At 38.1% G+C, this 19,011-nt stretch overlaps 1 protein-coding gene across 2 annotated transcripts in view; it reads left to right on the top strand.

The window, feature by feature from the left end:
• The window catches only part of DYM (dymeclin), a 378,609-nt gene that overhangs the window by 94,744 nt on the left and 264,854 nt on the right, over positions 1-19,011 (top strand). For both annotated transcript variants that reach the window (XM_082641320.1, XM_082641321.1), the window contains 2 exons: positions 6,889-7,014; positions 8,696-8,838. In XM_082641320.1, the coding sequence (XP_082497446.1) occupies positions 6,889-7,014; positions 8,696-8,838 (269 nt within the window). The remainder of the gene's footprint in view (positions 1-6,888; positions 7,015-8,695; positions 8,839-19,011) is intronic.

Here is a 19,011-nt window from a genome sequence, read left to right as displayed (position 1 = left end):
CTACTAGGATAATAGAGGACAGTCTAATCACATGAGTCCTTAAAGGTAGAAGAGGAAACCAGAAGGGTGGGTCAGAGAGATGCAGCATGAGTCACTCAAAGCCACTAACGGCTTTGAAGATGGAGGAAAAGGATCCTTGAGTCAAAGAATGAGGCGACCTGTAGAGCCTCGGAAGTGCCCTCATCTTACTGCCAGCAAGAAAATGGGGACTTGGATCCTAGAGTCATGAGGAACTAAATCCTGCCAACAACCCAAGTGAGCAGGAAATGGATTCTTCCCCAGAGCCTCCGGAGTGGAAAGCAGCTTGCTGACACCTTGATTTTAACCCCGTGAAACCTGTACTGCAACTACAGAACTGCATGATAATAAATTTGTGCTGTTTTAGGCCACTAAGTTTGTGGTGATTTGCTAATGACAACAATATAAAAACTGTTGAAACATACCCAACTTCTCAAAGCAGATAACTTTAGCAAATTAAATTTGTTAAATATAGAATTTTGGATGATTCATGCACTCCAAATAATATCTGTTTAGTGCCTACTATTTGCCAGGAAATGTGGTAGGAGCTAGGAATAAGAGAGGTCCCTATCTTCACCAAACTCTAGTCTACAGTTGTGCAATTTTTAATTTTATATTTTTAATCTTAACGTAAAATTTTAAGCATATAAATGTAGAGAGACTAATGAACTCCCATATGCTTATCACTTAGCTTTAGTAATTAACAACTCATGGCCACTTTTATTCCAATTATACCCCTTCCACAGCTACCCTCCCCTACTTCTCAGATTATATTTAAGAAAATTCCAGACATCATATCATATCTGGATAGTCAATTTTATATGAAGCTTTGCTATGTAGTTATTTCCCGTTCCCCACTGACATTAGAAAAGTGCAGACTTTAATTTTATCATCTTTAACAAAGTAACTTTATCACCTGTGAGTTCATTTGCAATCGTTAGCTATTTTTTTGTCATGAAATTTTGCCTGGGATTCCTTTGATGCAAATTAGAAAATTACGTAGATCATTTCAACTTGCAGAAGTGCTGCAGAAAATTGTTTTGGGGTTATAAGTCAATTTTAGTGAGTAGGTAAATTCACAAACATGGAATCTGTGAATAAAGAGCATCGATAGATTATACATGTAAAGTGATTTTTCCATTTCCTGTGTTCTTGATTTAGGTTGATAACGTCACCTTCTCTGAGTTCTAAATCTAGAAACCTTGGTCTTTCTTGATTAGTCTTAGTCTTTCTTGCCCACTTTAAGCATCCAATCTGTCACTGAGTGCTATTAGTTTTATTTTGTTAAGCGTCATTTAAGTCTTACTGCTCTTTTCCATTGCCATTGTCATTATTTTAATGGTGGTCCTTATAATGTCCTAACTGGATAATTTATTGCTGGTATTTTTTGTTTCTGGGATTAATCTGAGCATCCTCCCACTTCAATATGTCCTCCAACCTCTTATGCATCCCTTCATTCCACAATCCCTGATTTTGGACACATCAGGCATAGGGTTGAGTCAGTCACATTCTTCAGTTCAAGGGTCACTATCATCGTTGGTTTGTGTAAGGCCCACCTCCCCCTCCATTTAATATTAATCCATTTACTTATTCCCATTTATCCCCATTCATTACTCCTTTTCTTTCCCATAAACAGCCATTTTACTATTTTTTTTTTAAAGAGTTTTCTTTCTTTTTTTTTAAAATTTATTTATTTATTTTTGGCTGTGTTGGGTCTTCGTTTCTGTGCGAGGGCTTTCTCCAGTTGCAGCGAGCGGAGGCCACTCTTCATCGCGGTGCGCAGGCCTCTCACTGTCACGGCCTCTCCCGTTGTGGAGCACAGGCTCCAGACGCGCAGGCTCAGTAGTTGTGGCTCACGGGCTTAGTCGCTCCGCGGCATGCGGGATCCTCCCAGACCAGGGCTCGAACCCGTGTCCCCTGCATTGGCAGGCAGACTCCCAACCACTGCGCCACCAGGGAAGCCCCATTTTACTATGTTTAATGCATGCATTTTTTATGTATATGTCCGAGTACAAGATGTTATACTTATGTGTACGTGTATTTTTCTTTTTTTTAACATCTTTATTGAAGTATATTTGCTTTACAATGGTGTGTTAGTTTCTGCTTTATAACAAAGTGAATCAGCTATAGTGTACATGTATTTTTAATATACATAACTAGAATTGTGTTATAGAACTCTGTTTTTTGCTTTTTCCTCTCAGAATTGTTTTTTTTTTAAATTTATTTTATTTGTATATTTTTGGCTGCACTGGGTCTTCGATGCTGCGCACGTGCTTTTCTCTAGTTGTGGCGAGTGGGGGCTGCTCTTCGTCACGGTGCATGGGCTTCTCATTGCGGTGGCTTCTCTTGTTGCGGAGCATGGGCTCTAGGCGCACGGGCTTCAGTAGTTGTGGCTTGCAGGCTCAGTAGTTGTGGCTCGTGGGCTCTAGAGCACAGGCTCAGTAGCTGTGGCGCACAGGCTTAGTTGCGCCGCGGCATGTGGGATCTTCCTGGACCAGGGCTTGAACCCGTGTCCCCTTCATTGGCAGGCGGATTCTTAACCACTGTGCCACCAGGGAAGCCCTCAGAATTCTTTTTAAGAGTTAACCTGTGATGCTAAATGAACACCTAGTCTATTGCTGTTAAAACTGCCCCATTGTGTACATCCACAACATTTTACTTATCCAGTTCCTCAGTGCTGGTCACCTGGGGTGCCTCCAACTTTGCAACACCATGAATAATGAATGTCTTTATATTATTTATCTATTACTGCACAATAAGCTACTCTAAAATTTAGAAGTTTAAAACAACATTGTTTCAATTCCATATGATATCACTTATATGCAGAATCTAAAATAGGACACAAATGAACTTATCTATAAAACAGAAACAGACTCACAGACATAAAGAACAGACATGTGGTTCCTAAGGGCATGGGGGTTGGGGGAGGGATGAGTCGGAGTTTGGGGTTAGCAGATGCAAACTACTATATATAGAATGGATAAACAACAGGGTCCTACTGGATAGCACAGGGAACTCTGTTCAGTATCCTGTAATAAACCATAATGGAAAAGGATATAAAAAAGAATATATATATATAACTGAATCACTTTGCTGTACAGCAGAAATTAACACAACATTATAAATCAACTATACTTCAATAAAAACAAAACAAAACGTTGTTTTACAGTTTTTTAGTATCAGGAATCAGGGTACTGTGTAGCTTGGTGCCTCTGACTCAAGTGTCTCATGAGTGTAGTTGATCTTATGGCTGGGGCTGTGGTCTCATCTGAAGGCTCAACTAGGAAGGACCTGCTTCCTAGACTTCTCACTTGGCTGTCGGCAGGATTGAATTTGTCTAGGGCTGTTGGACTCAGTTCCTTACTGGCTGTTGACTGGAGGCCTTCCATAGTCCTTTGCAAGGTGTACTTCTCTGTATGTCAGCTCACAACAAGGCAGCTGGCTTCCCTTGGAGAAAGCAAACAGAAGAGCAAGAGCAGGTGCCCAACACAAGCCACAGTTGTTTTGTAAGCCAGTCTCCTCTCAGAAGTGGCATGCTTTCACTTTTACTGTATTCTCTTGCTTCTAAGCAAGTCTCTAGATCCATCCTACACTCAAGGGGAGGCAATTACACAAGGACACGAATAGCAGGAAGTGGGGATTATTGAGGGTCATTTTGGAGGTTGCTTACCACAGTCCTCAGACATATTTCTGTGAATTTTTCTTTGGCATATACATATTTTAGAGAACAACATATAAATTGTTCTCTAAAATAACTGTGTTGGTTAATATTACTATCAGCAGTACATGAGGGTTTATATATCATTATGTACCTGCCAATACTTTACATTTTCTAGGACATCAAGGGATATTACACTGTTTTAAACAGACTGGTTTTTTATCTTTTGCTCTTTTTTTTCCTAGTGAAGTTCTTGGCTTTTTGCGGGAGTTGCTTGTAATATTCTAGATATTAGTTCTTTGTTCTTCTTCCATTTTATCATCTGCCAGTTAACTTTGTTCAGGGTTTCATTTGTTGAGCAATAATCTTTAATTTTGATGTAATTAAATGCTTTTATTTATTTACTTACTTACTTTATGCTTTGTGTTCTTAGGCTTTTATTTAAGAAGTCCCTTCTTGTGCTTATGTTACAAACTTATAATTGTACATTTTCTTCTATTAATTGTAGTGTTGCCATTCACATCCAAGTGAATGTAGGTCTTTAATTCTTCTGTAGTTGGTCTTTGAATATGTTGTAAGATAGGGAGCCATCATTATTTTTCTTTATGAAATAAGCCAGTTTTTCCCAGCACCATCTTCTGTACAATCTGTTCTCCATTGATTTATGGATCCATTTTATTGTATGTTTTCATAGAAACACAGGTTTGACCTGTACATTCAGTTCTCAGTTGAGTTCCATTGGTTTGTCTAATTTTTTTGTGTGTGCTTGCAAATACCATACCGTTTTTATTGCCACAGCCATGTAACATGGCTTGATATCTGGTAGAGGAAGTCCCTCTCTTCACTTTTCAGTTTCAAGATTGACTTGGCTATATGTTTATTCTTTCATAAAATGTCAAAGTCAATTTATGAAGTTTCTGAAAAAAACTCAATGAGAATTTTGGTTGTGATTAAGATTAATTTGTGTAGAATTATCTTCATGGTATTTAGTCATTCCATTCAGATCATCCTGTTTGCCCTTTATTAATGTTTTAATACTAATAAGTGGATGCTGGCCAGCAAAATCAATAGGAGATATCCTCTAAGTCAGTCAACAGCATCCTGGATCCTTTTTTTCATGAAATTCCCTTTACATTTTTGTTGCAAAGAGTATTCCTTTTGTATTATCGTGTATTATATGGCCTCAACATATTTCTTCCTCTTTGCTGTTCTGAGTTATGTATGCCTGGTACACTATGCTGATGACTGTTCAGGAAGTCCTAGTTAGTTCCAGTCAAAATCAGAGCAATAAAGATCCCTCCCATTTGTGATGTTCTCCCATTTGTGATGTTGTTTGGCCCAATTTATTTTGAAGGAGAACAGCCCTCTATTCTAAATCTACATTTTTTCATTAAAGTTGTCAGACACAGTATTTATTAATAGTCATAGTTTTTAGTTTTTTTGCGGTACGCAGGCCTCTCACTATTGTGGCCTCTCCTGTTGCGGAGCACAGGCTCCGGACGTGCAGGCTCAGCGGCATTGGCTCACAGGCCCAGCTGCTCCGCAGCATGTGGGATCTTCCCAGACTGGGGCACGAACCTGTGTCCCCTGCATCGGCAGGCGGACTCTCAACCACTGCGCCACGAGGGAAACCCCATAGTTTTTAGTTTAAACAAATTAAAGCAGTTTCTTCCTGGATCAGGGACCTAGTATAAGGTGTTAAATTGTAAACCACTGCTGGTTTTTTTTATTATTATTATTGATGCAATGACTAAATGCATTAACAAGTGTACTGGAGGTAGTCACCTACCTAGATAGGGTGTACTGTGGCAAGATACTTGTTCTTCAGAATTTGGTTTTAAGCCCTGACCCAACTGAAAAGCTAGCGAATTGACTACAGAGTATGGATTCCTGACAGGCATAAGCTGTATGAATAAATGATTATTGTGATTCAAAATCCTTTGGGTTTTGAGCACACAAATCATCATTATTGAAGAATTAATGAATCCTAATACAACACATCAGGGTTGTTTTTCATTCAATTCAAGAAATAAGTACAAATGTAAGATGTGCCTTTTATGTGGTTAATATTTTACAACGATAATTATGGAAATTTCAGGAAAGAGAATTGTTCTACAGTATTAGATTTCTGAGTAGAAATGAGATTTATTCATTACATAATAAGATCATTTGCACAGGTCTCTTGTGTTTTGTTTTGTATACTTCGCTTTTAAAAGATATTTCATCAACAAAATAACTCCGTAAATATCCGGTAGTATTAGAACTTAAAAATCTGGTAAGCTTCTCCATTTCTAGAATCAAGTCCTCTTTAATTTGTTTGATGAGCTTCATTTAAGTAGGTGTTCATTATTTTTCTTTGGGCTTTCCGTGAATATTTCAGTTCTGTAAAAAGAGCTGATATTCTTTTGGAGCTGTTACTCTTTTTGTTGTGTTGTTGAGATTTTCACTTTTCTGGGCTAACATGTTACTGTTCCCCATGATAATTGTGTTTAAACTTTTGCAATAATTGAAGATTTCTTGATGCATTTGTTCCTGTTCGTGCTCAGCCAAAATTTTGTTTCCTTTTTATTTGTTCTAAGATTTGTTTCTAAAAGGGGTTAATGATCTTCGGAGGACAACGGTAGTCCTTCATAAAAGAAATACGCTTAATAAAACAGGAAGAACAATTTGTTTACTGTTCATATTTTGCTGAACAGGCGGAGTTGGCCTTGAGAAAGTAGACACTTAGAGATAGAAGATCTAGGGTATACCATAGTTCTTACTGTAAAGTTATTATCAACTCAAAAAGACATTGTTGTCTTCCCTACACTGTGACTTCTTTTCAGTTTTACAATCTGAATATCTGTTCCTGTGTTATAACTAAACAGGGAATGAACATAAGGGCTTTAGAGTGGACCTTCAAAGCAGAACACTGCTGGTAACTGTTCCCATTATACACTAATATATTGATACTTGTCATTCATTAGTAGATGGGACCTGGAAAATAGGAAAGTAATGGGATATTTGACCCAAGTACAAGAACTAATGACAAGGAAGGGTTTCATATTTTTGTTTGACTTAATTTTTATGTTAAACATACTAGTATTTTTAATAATCCGGAAGCATATTGAATATTTTGATTTGAGTTTTTAAATGTATAGTTTATTTAGAAAAGAGCAATATCTTAATCTTCCAAAGTGATCATTATTCTGATTTGTTTCCTATTTTTCCAGAGATATTACATATGAAATATCAGTAGAAGCTGTGTCAACAATGGTGGTCTTCCTTTCCTGCCAACTCTTCCACAAGGAAGTTTTGCGACAGAGCATCAGTCACAAGTATTTGATGCGAGGTCCATGGTATGTTTCTATTTTAAATTTGTCAAGTTTTTTATTGAATTAATCTATAGTTCTCGTCTCATCCTCTTTCCTTAGTGTTGTTCCATATCTCCAACCAGACATTTCCTCTGGTGGTTCTATCAGAACTTCAAACCCAACACATAAGGATCTGCTTTCCTGTCTAAACTATCCATCCTCCCTGCCCCTTTCATCCCTTAGCTTCATTACCTTCTCTAGTGGTTTCTTTTTTTTTTTTTTTTTTTTTTTTTTTGAGGTACGCGGGCCTCTCACTGTTGTGGCCTCTCCCGTTGTGGAGCACAGTCTCCGGACGCGCAGGCTCAGCAGCCATGGCTCACGGGCCCAGCCGCTCTGCGGCATGTGGGATCCTCCCAGACCAGGGCACGAACCTGTGTCCCCTGCATCGTCAGGCGGACTCTCGACCACTGCGCCACCAGGGAAGCCCTCTAGTGGTTTCTTTGTGGAGTTGAAACTTTGAAGCCATGTTTTCTTCCTTCTGCATCATTCTTTATGTCTAAGCATTCATCCAGTCATATTTGTTCATTGAAATTATTTGTATCTTCCCCTTCCCACCAGTCCCATTGAAACGACTGCTGCAGTGTATGCCCCGTCACCATGTGTTTGGACTTCCCCAGCAGCCACTTAACTGACTGTTCCTACTTTCATGTAGTCAACAAATGTTTATTGTGTGCTAATCATGTGCCAGGCATGTGCTAGGATGTGGAGCTGTGCTCCTGAGCAGAGCAGAAACTTACAGTCTCCTGGTGGGTAGGGACGGGAGTAGATAAATATTAAACACACACACACACACACACACACACACACAGAGAGAGAGAGAGAGAGAGACAGAGAGAGACAGAGAGAGAGAGAAGCACCTTTGTCTTTTTCACATCCCTCTTGCTACCTTGATTATACCTGTGGCACATTCACAGAATCCTTTAGGACTCTTTTAGAACATATTTGAAAATCACTGATAATAGGGATAAAAGGCCTTAAGCGTTGGCTGAAAAGTCTATTCAGAAGTTTTCTCCAGATTGCAGGAATTGATTTATCACCAATTTGTGGACACATATCCCTTTTAACTTGTTTTCTCTCCGTTCTCCTCTCATTCTGTTACTTAAAAGCAAAGGGTATTAACATTAAAAGAAATCTGTATATATATGGATATGTTTTTTATATGCATTCATAGATTGAATAACTTCATATTTTTATTTATTTTAAACAATGTAAGATATCTAACAATTATTATATTGATTATATGTTGAATATTTTGGATATATTGGGTTAAGTCAAATATACTATTCAAGTCAATTTCCATACTTTTAAATTCTTGCTTTTTCCTACTGACTCTGTGTTACTACCTCCCTTCAAGTGCCAAGTACTATATTATACACTGAATTTATAATATCTCACCTGTTATACAGATTACAGATAAGGTAACTGAAGCTCAGGAGTTGAAGCGATTTGATGAATGACATATGGCATAGTAAGAGGAAAGCCAGATTTAAGCCTCAAGTCTGATCTCAAAGCCCATGGTCTTCACTGTTGTGACAGTGCCAGATTTCTTTGAATTGTGCTGATCCCTTTTATGTTGGTAGATTATATAGGTTATATTTATCACGATACAAAGTCAGTTGACTCCCCAAAATCTGAGTTTATTTTCTTCTTTTTTCTTTTTGTGTAGCCTCCCATATACCAGCAAACTTGTAAAGACCTTGTTGTATAACTTCATCAGGCAAGAAAAGCCGCCTCCTCCAGGAGCACAAGTTTTCCCTCAGCAGTCAGATGGGGGAGGGCTGCTGTATGGACTGGCATCAGGAGTAGCAAGTAAGTCTTACCAGATTTTGTCAGGTCTTTGATATACGTAGGTTTTGTCCAGTTAGTCATAAGAAATTCTGTTCAGTTGGCTGCCACTACTAACTGTTATATTGCATCTGTGCAGCTGGTTAAATGTGAAATACTGGAAATAATTTAAAATATTTTTTCCATTTGGTGCACATTTACACAAGGAAATATATGCAAATCATGAATAGATTGTTTACCTATAAGAGAACATTTTTCAAGAAGAATATTTATAAATATGCATATTGCATGCATTCTAGCTGTACAATATAAATACAGTTATGCTCTTTGAAACTTTTTACCGCTTGTGTTTTATGAGGAAATTATTCTGTTTTAGGGGCTTTCTTGGTTAGGATTTTACATGACTAATTAGGTATAGTTTTCTTATTATACTCAATGTTTCATTTGTTCGGTGACAAATTAGCACATTTTGAAGAGTCTTGTAATAAATTCTGAAGTGGCACAAATGTGAGTTTTATCAGATTGGAAGCAAATTTCATTAACTGAAGAAAGTCCTTTCCCACCATCCAGTAAAGCCTCATTTCTGCTTCACAATGTTTAGACCTAAAGAGACCAGAAATACAAGAGGACCTGGGTCATGTGAGGTTACGTCAGCTGAACTTGTGCTTTGTTCTGAAGGAGAAACAAAAACTAGACTGGCACTTTGGCAGTTGTAAGGTCTGCCTGGGTGCTCTTACTAAAGAAACAGTATACGGTCTGCTTAATTACATAGTGCAGAGTTCAGCTGTCTGAAGGAATTTTAAATGCAGCTGAGTTCCACAGCTGAATTAGGCTGGGACATGCTCTCCACACTCAGGCAGGGGTGTCAGTTTGTTAGGAAAATGGAGTACTGTGTGGTAATTTATGGGATGAGGAGTCTCAGGAGCCTCTTTGGATGAGAAGACCTCTGTTCTAGGTTTGCTTTCCTTTGATTTCTTTCAATATTATGAGTTGAATTACATTTGTAATCACTCATGGCTCTGTCTTTGGTGCTGAGTATGCTCCCTAGACCACCAGACCTGCAGAGGTTCATTTTCCGAGTCACCCCTCCCATTGCCCTCATTGTTTCCGATGAGGAGGCTGTACAAGGCTTGCTCATGTTCGGCCTCTGAAGGCAGCACAGGAGTCCTGTGTGCCTGTGGGAAACGGGTGTCCTGTGGGAAGGCTTGATTAATCCATTCGTGTTTTCTTTTTTCAGTCATTAAACTGTTGTTAAGTATTCAAAAGCTGAGTACTTTCCCATTCTCCAGTATGGTTGGACATTTTTTTTGGAGGAGGTAGTAGAAGTTAGCTCATTACCTGCTTTCTTCAAAACAGTGGCAGTGCTTCGCAGTTTTAAAAAATATAGACTTGTGTGTAGTTCTTGATTTTTCTTTCAGTTACGTGTCATCATAAAGAAGTCCAGTATGATATGTGGCGTCATCAGCGCTGGGTGCCAGAAAACTTGACTTGTTAACTTTAGATCTACTCTGCGTATCGGAAGGAAGTTCCTCACTTTTCTGAGCTCCCAGTTTCTTTGTCTATCAGACGTCGATCACGGTTGGAATAGATGATCTCTGAGACTATTTCCACATAACTTTTAATGGTTCTCTGGTCTTTTCCCCTACCACTGAGGAATTTAATATTCAGCTAAGAGCATTAAAAGAGACTTATAGTATGCCTGTAATCATAAGATGTTTTACATAGCTTCTTAAATCTTCATAAAATTATGCATGTAAAAGTATAAGTGATGGAGTAATTTATTATTTTACAGTATGTGACACAAAGAATTATGAAAAAACAGCCACAGGATGTTTTCCTTTTAAGTAGCACAGCTATGTATTGTGGGCAGAAAAATAAAAGTAAGAATGGTCATAGTCATGTAATTTTGAATTAAGCCACATTGCATGAAGGTCAGTCAAGTTGACAAAGGAAATTTGACTTTAGTTGTGTCATCTTTTGATTTGATGATCTTTTGGTTGGTAGTTAAGGAATTTTCTTACTTTAATATTAGCTTGAGAAAAATATGATTTGGAAGTTCTTCACTGAAAAAAAAGTTAGATTCCAAAGCCAAATGTAAATTATAAACCCTTTTGGGTTTTTAATGGCATTTTCGTTGGGATTAAATTTTTCCTGGATATATCAATAGAAAGCATTTCCTTTCATAGCAGGATGTGTATAGTATGGTTTGCTTAAATTAGTTCCTTTAAATCAGGGTGCCTTATTTTAAAAAAACTTAACAGTTTTGGACAGTGAGGTTTTGTTGTTACTGGAAGGGAAGAGGAGAATCTTTTTGCCAGAACTGGGGTCCCGAGGAGTGTGAGCTACACATGTGGACCTTCAAAGGAGTTAGGCAGGGCCCTCCCAGTTTATTCTCACTTTTTTCAGATGTGTATCTGGCTGTTACACTGTTTCCCAGACTTTAGCGAAAACTCTGTTGCTTCTTGCATGCCTGACATTCTTCCTTTTTCATACTTTTATTTAGGTTATCTTTTTAACCTAGAGTCCTACTTCCTCCTCTCTCGGGCTGATTTTTCTGCTCCTCCATGCATTTTTTTTGGGGGGGGCGCTGCATTGGGGCTTTGTTGCTGTGCGTGGGCTTTCTCTAGTTGTGGCAAGTGGAGGCTACTCTTCATTGTGGTGCGTGGGCTTCTCATTGTGGTGACCTCTCCTGTTGCAGAGCATGGGCTCTAGGTGCACGGGCTTCAGTAGTTGTGGCTTGCAGACTCTAGAGCGCAGGCTCAGTAGTTGTGGTGCACGGGCTTAGTTGCTCTGCGGCATGTGGGATCTTCCCGGACCGGGGCACGAACCCGTGTCCCCTGCATCGGCAGGCGGACTCTCAACCACTGCGCCACCAGGGAAGCCCTCACTTACTCTTTATTTAGTATCTTTCTTTTTTAACATTTTATTGTGGAAAATTTCAAAGATGTACAAACATAGAGAATGGTACAATGAACCTATGATCTATGCATAACCCATCTTCAAGAATTATCAACACTTTGCTATTTTTTCCCACTTACCTTTCTCCTCCTCTTTTAAAAGAGCTTTTTATTTGGAAATAAGTTCACACATATATAAAAATACCAAAACTAAAAAAATCCCCCAAATTATATGCCTTTAATGAGGCTGATTTATTGTTAACATTTTATCCCATTTGTATTGTATTTGTATTCCTCCCCCCAATTCTACACACACACACACACACACACACACACACACACACATTTTTTTAAACCATTTTTGAGGATAAGTTATATACATCATGGCCCTTTACCCCTAAATACTTGAATGTGTATATCCTAAAAGGGGATGTCTCTTTTTTTTTTTTTAACTTTTGTTAAAAACATTGAAGTATAGTTAATTTACAATGTGGTGTTAGTTTGAGATGTACAGCAGGGTGATTCTGTTATTCATATATATTCTTTTTAGAATATATTACAAGATAATTGAGTATAGTTCCCTACACAGTAGGTCCTTGTTTACCCATTTATATATAGTGTGTATATGTTAATCCTAAACTCCTAATTTATCTCCCCCCCATCCCCTTTGGTAACTATAAGCTAGTTTTCTATGTCTGTGAGTCTCTTTCTGTTTTGTAAATAAGTTCATTTGTATCATTTTTTTAGATTCCACGTATAAATGATATCATATGATATTTGTCCTTCTCTGTCTGACTTCACTTAGTATAATAATCTCTACATCCATGTTGCTGGAAATGGTATTTTCATTCTTTTTTAAAAATCAGTTAATTAATGTATTTTCTTTTTTCTTTTTTCTTTCTGGCTGCATTGGGTCTTCGTTGCTGCGCACGGGCTATCTCTAGTTGCAGCAAGCGGGGGCTACTCTTCATTGCAGTGCAGGGGCTACTCTTCATTGCGGTGCCTTCTCTTGTTGGGGAGCACAGGCTCTGGGAGCGCGGGCTTCACTAGTTGTGGCATGCAGGCTCAGTAGCTGTGGCTTGCGGGCTTTAGAATGCAGGCTCAGTAGTTGTGGTACATGGGCTTAGTTGCTCTGCGGCATGTAGGATCTTCCCGGACAAGAGCTTGAACCCGTGTCCCCTGCATTGGCAGGCAGATTCCTAACCACTGCGCCACCAGGGAAGTCCTATTTCATTCTTTTTATGGCTGAGTAATATTCCACTGTCTGTGTATATTTGTGTGTGTGTATGTATGTATATATTTATATGTGTATATGTGTGTGTGTGTGTATACACACACACACACACACACATATATATATACCACATCTTCTTTATCCATTCATCTGTTGATGGACACTGAGGTTGCTTCCATGTCTTGGCTTTTGTAAGTGGTGCTGCTTTGAACATTGGTGTGCATGTATCTTATGATATTACGAATTAGAGCTTTCATCTTTTCTGGATATATGCCCAGGAGTGGGATTGCAGAATCATATGGTAGCTCTATTTTTAGTTTTCTAGGGAACCTCCATACTGTTCTCCATAGTGGCTGTAGCAATTTACATTCCCACCAACATGTGCTTGTGCTTACACCTTGGAATTTCTAAGCCATTAGATATGCAGTGCGGCCTGGTCATACATATTTTCACTAAGCATTCTAGATGGTTCTGAAAGAGCTGGTCCATTTCTGCACCTCTCTGTGGTGCGGGTCCCTTTCCTGTGCTTGTATCTGTTCTGCTGTGGGCCCATCATGGCAGATAGTTGAGCCAATTCTGTTAACTATTGGGGATTACATTGTTTTGAGGCAGCTCTAATGGGTTTAACTGACACTCTCCTTCAGTATTATCTTGCTTTCTCTTCTTATTGCTCTCTTGCTAATGAGGTCCAGTTTATCAGGATTGTTGGGTTTTTTTATTAATTTATTTTTTTATACAGCAGGTTCTTATTAGTTATCTATTTTATACATATTAGTGTATACATGTCAATCCCAATCGCCCAATTCATCCCACCACCCCCACCCCCAGCCCCGCCACTTTCCCCCGTTTGAGGGCATACTTTTGTTCTCTACATCTGTGTCTTTATTTCTGCCTTGCAAACCAGTTCATCTGTACCATTTTTCTAGATTCCACATATATGTGTTAATATACGATATTTGTTTTTCTCTTTCTGACTTACTTCACTCTGCAGTCTCTTGGTCCATCCATGTCTCTACAAATAGCCCAATTTCGTTCATTTTTATGGCTGACTAATATTCCATTGTATATGTGTACCACATCTTCTTTATCCATTTGTCTGTCGATGGGCATTTAGGTTGCTTCCATGACCTGGCTATTGTAAATAGTGCTGCAGTGAAAATTGGAGTGCATGTATCTTTTTGAATTATAGTTTTCTCTGTGTATATGCCAAGTAGTGGGATTGCTGGGTCGTTTGATAGTTCTATTTTTAGTTTTTTAAGGAATCGCCATGCTGTTCTCCATAGTGGCTGTATCAATTTACATTCCCACCAACAGTGCAAGAGGGTTCCCTTTTCTCCACACCCTCTCCAGCATTTGTTGTTTGTAGATTTTCTGATGATGCCCGTTCTGACTGGTATAAGGTGATACCTCACTGTAGTTTTGATTTGCATTTCTCTAATAATTAGTGATGTTGAGCAGCTTTTCATGTGCCTCGTGGACATCTGTATGTCTTCTTTGGAGAAATGTCTATTTAGGTTTTCTGCCCATTTTTGGATTGGGTTATTTGTTTTTTTTAATATTGAGCTGCATGAGCTGTTTATATATTTTGGAGGTTAATCCTTTGTCTGCTGATTCGTTTGCAAATATTTTCTCCCATTCTGAGCGTTGTCTTTTCATCTTGTTTATAGTTTCCTTTGCTATGCAAAAGCTTTTAAGTTTCATTAGGTCCCATTTGTTTATTTTTGTATTTTTTTCTGTTACTGTAGGAGGTGGGTCAAAAAAGATCTTGCTGTGATTTATGTCAAAGAGTGTTCTTCCTATGTTTTCCTCTAAGAGTTTTATAATGTCCGGTCTTACATTTAGGTCTTTAATCCATTCTGAGTTTATTTTTGTGTATGGTGTTAGGGAGTATTCTAATTGCATTTTTTTCCATGTAACTGTTCAGTTTTCAATAAGTTTTACTTATTGAAGAGGCTGTCTTTTCTCCATTGTATATCCTTGCCTCCTTTGTCATAGATTAGTTGACCATAGGTGCATGGGTTTATCTCGGGTTTCTCTCCTGTTCCACTGATCTGTATTTCTGTTTCTGTTCCAGTACCATGTTGTCTTGTCTACTGTAGCTTTGTAGTATAGTCTGAAGTCAGGGAGTCTGATTCCTCCAGCTCCACTTTTTTCCTTCGAGGTTGCTTCGGTTATTCTGGGTCTTTTGTGTTTCCATACAAATTTTAAGATTTTTTTGTTCTATTTCTGTAAAAAATGTCATTGGTAATTTGATAGGGATTGCATTGAATCTGTAGATTGCTTTGGGTAGTATAGTCATTTTCACAATGTTGATTCTTCCAATCCAAGAACATGGTACATCTCTCCATCTGTTTGTGACATCTTTGATTTCTTTCATCAGTGTCTTATAGTTTTCTGAGTACAGGTCTTCTACCTCCTTAGGTAGGTTTATTCCTAGGTATTTTATTCTTTTTTTTGCAGTGGTGAATGGAGATTGTTTCCTTAATTTCTCTTTCTGGTCTTTTGTTGTTAGTGTATAGGAATGCAAGAGACTTCTGTGCATTAATTTTGTATCCTGCAACTGTACCAAATTCATTGATTAGCTCTAGTAGTTTTCTGTTGGTATCTTTAGGATTATCTATGTATAATATCATGTCATCTACAAACAGTGACAGCTTTACGTCTTCTTTTCCAATTTGTATTCCTTTTATTTCTTTTTCTTCTTTGATTGCTGTGGCTAGGACTTCCAACACTATGTTGAATAAGAGTGGCGAGAGTGGACATCCTTGTCTTGCTCCTGATCTTAGCTCCTGATCTTAGAGGAAATGCTTTCAGTTTTCACCATTGAGAATGATGTTGTCTGTGAGTTTGTCGTATATGGCCTTTATTATGTTGAGGTAGCTTCCCTCTATGCCCACTTTCTGGAGGGATTTTATCATAAATAGGTGTTGAATTTTGTCAAAAGCTTTTTCTGCATCTGTTGAGATGATCATATGGTTTTTCTCCTTCAATTTGTTAATATGGTGTATCACATTGATTGATCTGCATATATTGAAGAATCCTTGCATCCCTGGGATAAATCCCACTTGATTGTGGTGTATGATCCTTTTAATGTGTTGTTGGTTTCTGTTTGCTAGTATTTTGTTGAGGATTTTTGCATCTCTATTCATCAGTGATATTGGTCTGTAATTTTCTTTTTTTGTAGTATCTTTGTCTGGTTTTGGTATCAGGGTGATGGTGGACTCATAGAATGAGTTTGGGAGTGTTCCTTCCTCTGCAATTTTTTGGAAGAGTTTGAGAAAAATTAGTGTTAGCTCTTCTCTAAATGTTTGATAGAATTCACCTGTGAAGCCATCTGGTCCTGGACTTTTGTTTGTTGGAAGATTTTTAATCACAGTGTCAGTTTCATTACTGTGATTAGTCTGTTCATATTTTCTATTTCTTCCTGGTTCAGTCTTGGAAGGTTACACCTTTCTAAGAATTTGTCCATTTCTTCCAGGTTTTCCATTTTATTGGCATAGAGTTGCTTGTAGTAGTCTCTTATGATGCTTTGTATTTCTGCGGTGTCTGTTGTAACTTCTCCTTTTTCATTTCTAATTTTATTGATTTGAGTACTCTCCCTCTTTTTCTTTTTTCTTTTTTTAAAAATTTATTTATTTTTGGCTTCATTGGGTCTTCATTGCTATGTGCAGGCTTTCTCTAGTTGCGGTGAGCAGGGGCTTCTCTTCGTTGCAGTGCGTGGGCTTCTCATTGCAGTGGCTTCTCTCGTTGCAGAGCACGGGCTCTAGGCACGTGGGCTTCAGTAGTTGTGGCACAAAGGCTTCAGTAGTTGTGGCTCGCAGGCTCTAGAGTGCAGGCTCAGTAGTTGTGGTGCACGGGCTTTGTTGCTCCATGGCCTGTGGGATCTTCCCGGACCAGGTCTCGAACCCATGTTTCCTGCACTGGCAGGCAGATTCTTAACCACTGGGCTACCAGGAAAGTCCTCCCTCTTCTTCTTGATGCATCTGGCTAAAGGTTTATCAATTTTGTTTATCTTCTCAAAGAACCAGCTTTTACTTTTATTGACGTTTGCTATTATTTTCTTTGTTTCTGTTTCATTTATTTCTGCTCTGATCTTTATGATTTCTTTCCTTCTACTAACTTTGGGTTTTGTTTGTTCTTCTTTCTCTAGTTCCTTTAGATGTAAGGTTAGATTATTTATTTGAGATGTTTCTTGTTTCTTGACGTAGGATTGTATTGCTATAAACTTCCCTCTTAGAACTGCTTTTGCTGCATCCCATAAGTTTTGGATCGCTGTGTTTTCATTGTCATTTGTTTCTAGTTATTTTTTGATTTCCTCTTGGATTTCTTCAGTGATCTCTTGGTTATTTAGTAATGTATTGTTTAGCTCCATGTGTTTGTGTTTTTTTACGTTTTTTTGTTCCCTGTAATTGATTTCTAATCTCATAGCATTGTGGTCGGAAAAGATGCTTGATATGATTTCAATTTTCTTTAATTTACCGAGGCTTGATTAGTGACCCAAGATGTGATCTATCCTGGAGAATGTGCTGTGTGCACTTGAGAAGAAAGTGTAATCTGCTGTTTTCTGATGGAATGTCCTATAAATATCAGTTAAATCTATCTGGTCTATTGTGTCATTTAAAGCTTGTGTTTCCTCAATAATTTTCTGTCTGGATGATCTGTCCATTGATATAAGTGAGGTGTTAAAGTCCCCCACTATATGGTGTTACTGTTGATTTCCTCTTTTATAGCTGTTAGCATTTGCCTTATGTTGACTGAGTGGCTCGAACAGCAGACATTTATTTCTCCCAGTTTTAGAGGCTGGGAAGTCTAAGATTAAGGTGCTGGCAGATTTGGTTCTTAGTGAGGGCTCTCTTCTTGGCTTGCAGATGGTTGCACAGTATCTTTACATAGTGTCTCTTCTTCCTCATATAAGGGCACAAATACCATCATGGGGGCTCCGTCCTCATGACTGCATCTAAACCTAATGACTTTACAGAAGGCCCTACCTCCTATCACCACCACATTGGGGTTAGGGCTTAATATATGAATTTGGGGTTGGGGGACACAAACATTCAGTCAGTAGTAGGTATTAAATAGGTCATGCTGGAATTCCCCTCACTGAAATTCTCAGTTTGGGAGGCCATTGGTCTCTTTTTTATGTCAACAGCTAAGGCACCTTTTAGCCCCAGTCATTCTTTATTTTAAACCACAACCTGTTTAGTGGTGGAGGTGAGGGTTTTGCCCAAAGTAGATCACTCACAGCCCATTCCAACCTCACTAATATGTTTTTTTTTTTAAATAAAGAAGGAAAAGGCATTCCAGAATGCATAAGGATTCCCCCCCGACCACCAGCACCAAATAATCCTGTGATTGAAACAAATTATTTTCTATTCTGATTTTGGAGGCCACTCCTTATATTATCCTTTGGGAGGGACTAGCTTTAGATTTTGATAATTTGGTATTATGGAAGAGGCATAAGTATCAGACTCTGGCTGTTGGTATTAGACCTAGAATCGAAAGCCAGTCCTGCCATTTACTAACTAGATGTTCTTTGCCTATTTATCCTCTTAGTGACTCAAATTCTTCAAGGCAAAATGAGGATAATACCTTCCTTTATAGGGCTACTGAGGGCATGAAATGAGCAAAAGTATAAGAAAGAGCCTCATACCCAGTAGGTGCATAATAAATGGTCACTGTTAGTCACAAATATTACATAGTTGTATTTGAAAGATAACTTTTGTTTAAAATATATAGAAAAAAGACAGTGACCTTATAATGGTTTACAAGTTTACCCAGATTTTTAATGTAAATAAATTATGAAAATATCTGATATTTGGTATACACATTTATAATAGAGACTTCAGATAATCACTACAAGAGTTATGTTGAAAATTTATATTGTGAGAAGGAAAAACAGTTGTAACATTTATTGTTTTTCTTTTGATTCTATCCTTACTTCTTTGACCCTGTCTTTTAATATATTTTAAAGCTTCTAAATTGCCTCTAATACTTAAAAAAAAGGGTGAAGCAAAGGAAGCATTGACCTTGAAATTTCTTGTGTGTTTTTTCATTATAAGACAAAGC

The sequence above is a fragment of the Mesoplodon mirus genome (genome assembly GCF_964341445.2).
Source record: "Mesoplodon mirus genome assembly, chromosome: 13".
NCBI classification, from domain to species: domain Eukaryota; kingdom Metazoa; phylum Chordata; class Mammalia; order Artiodactyla; family Ziphiidae; genus Mesoplodon; species Mesoplodon mirus.
Note: the sequence above shows the minus strand (reverse complement) of the source record. Positions and strands in the feature narration are given on the sequence as shown.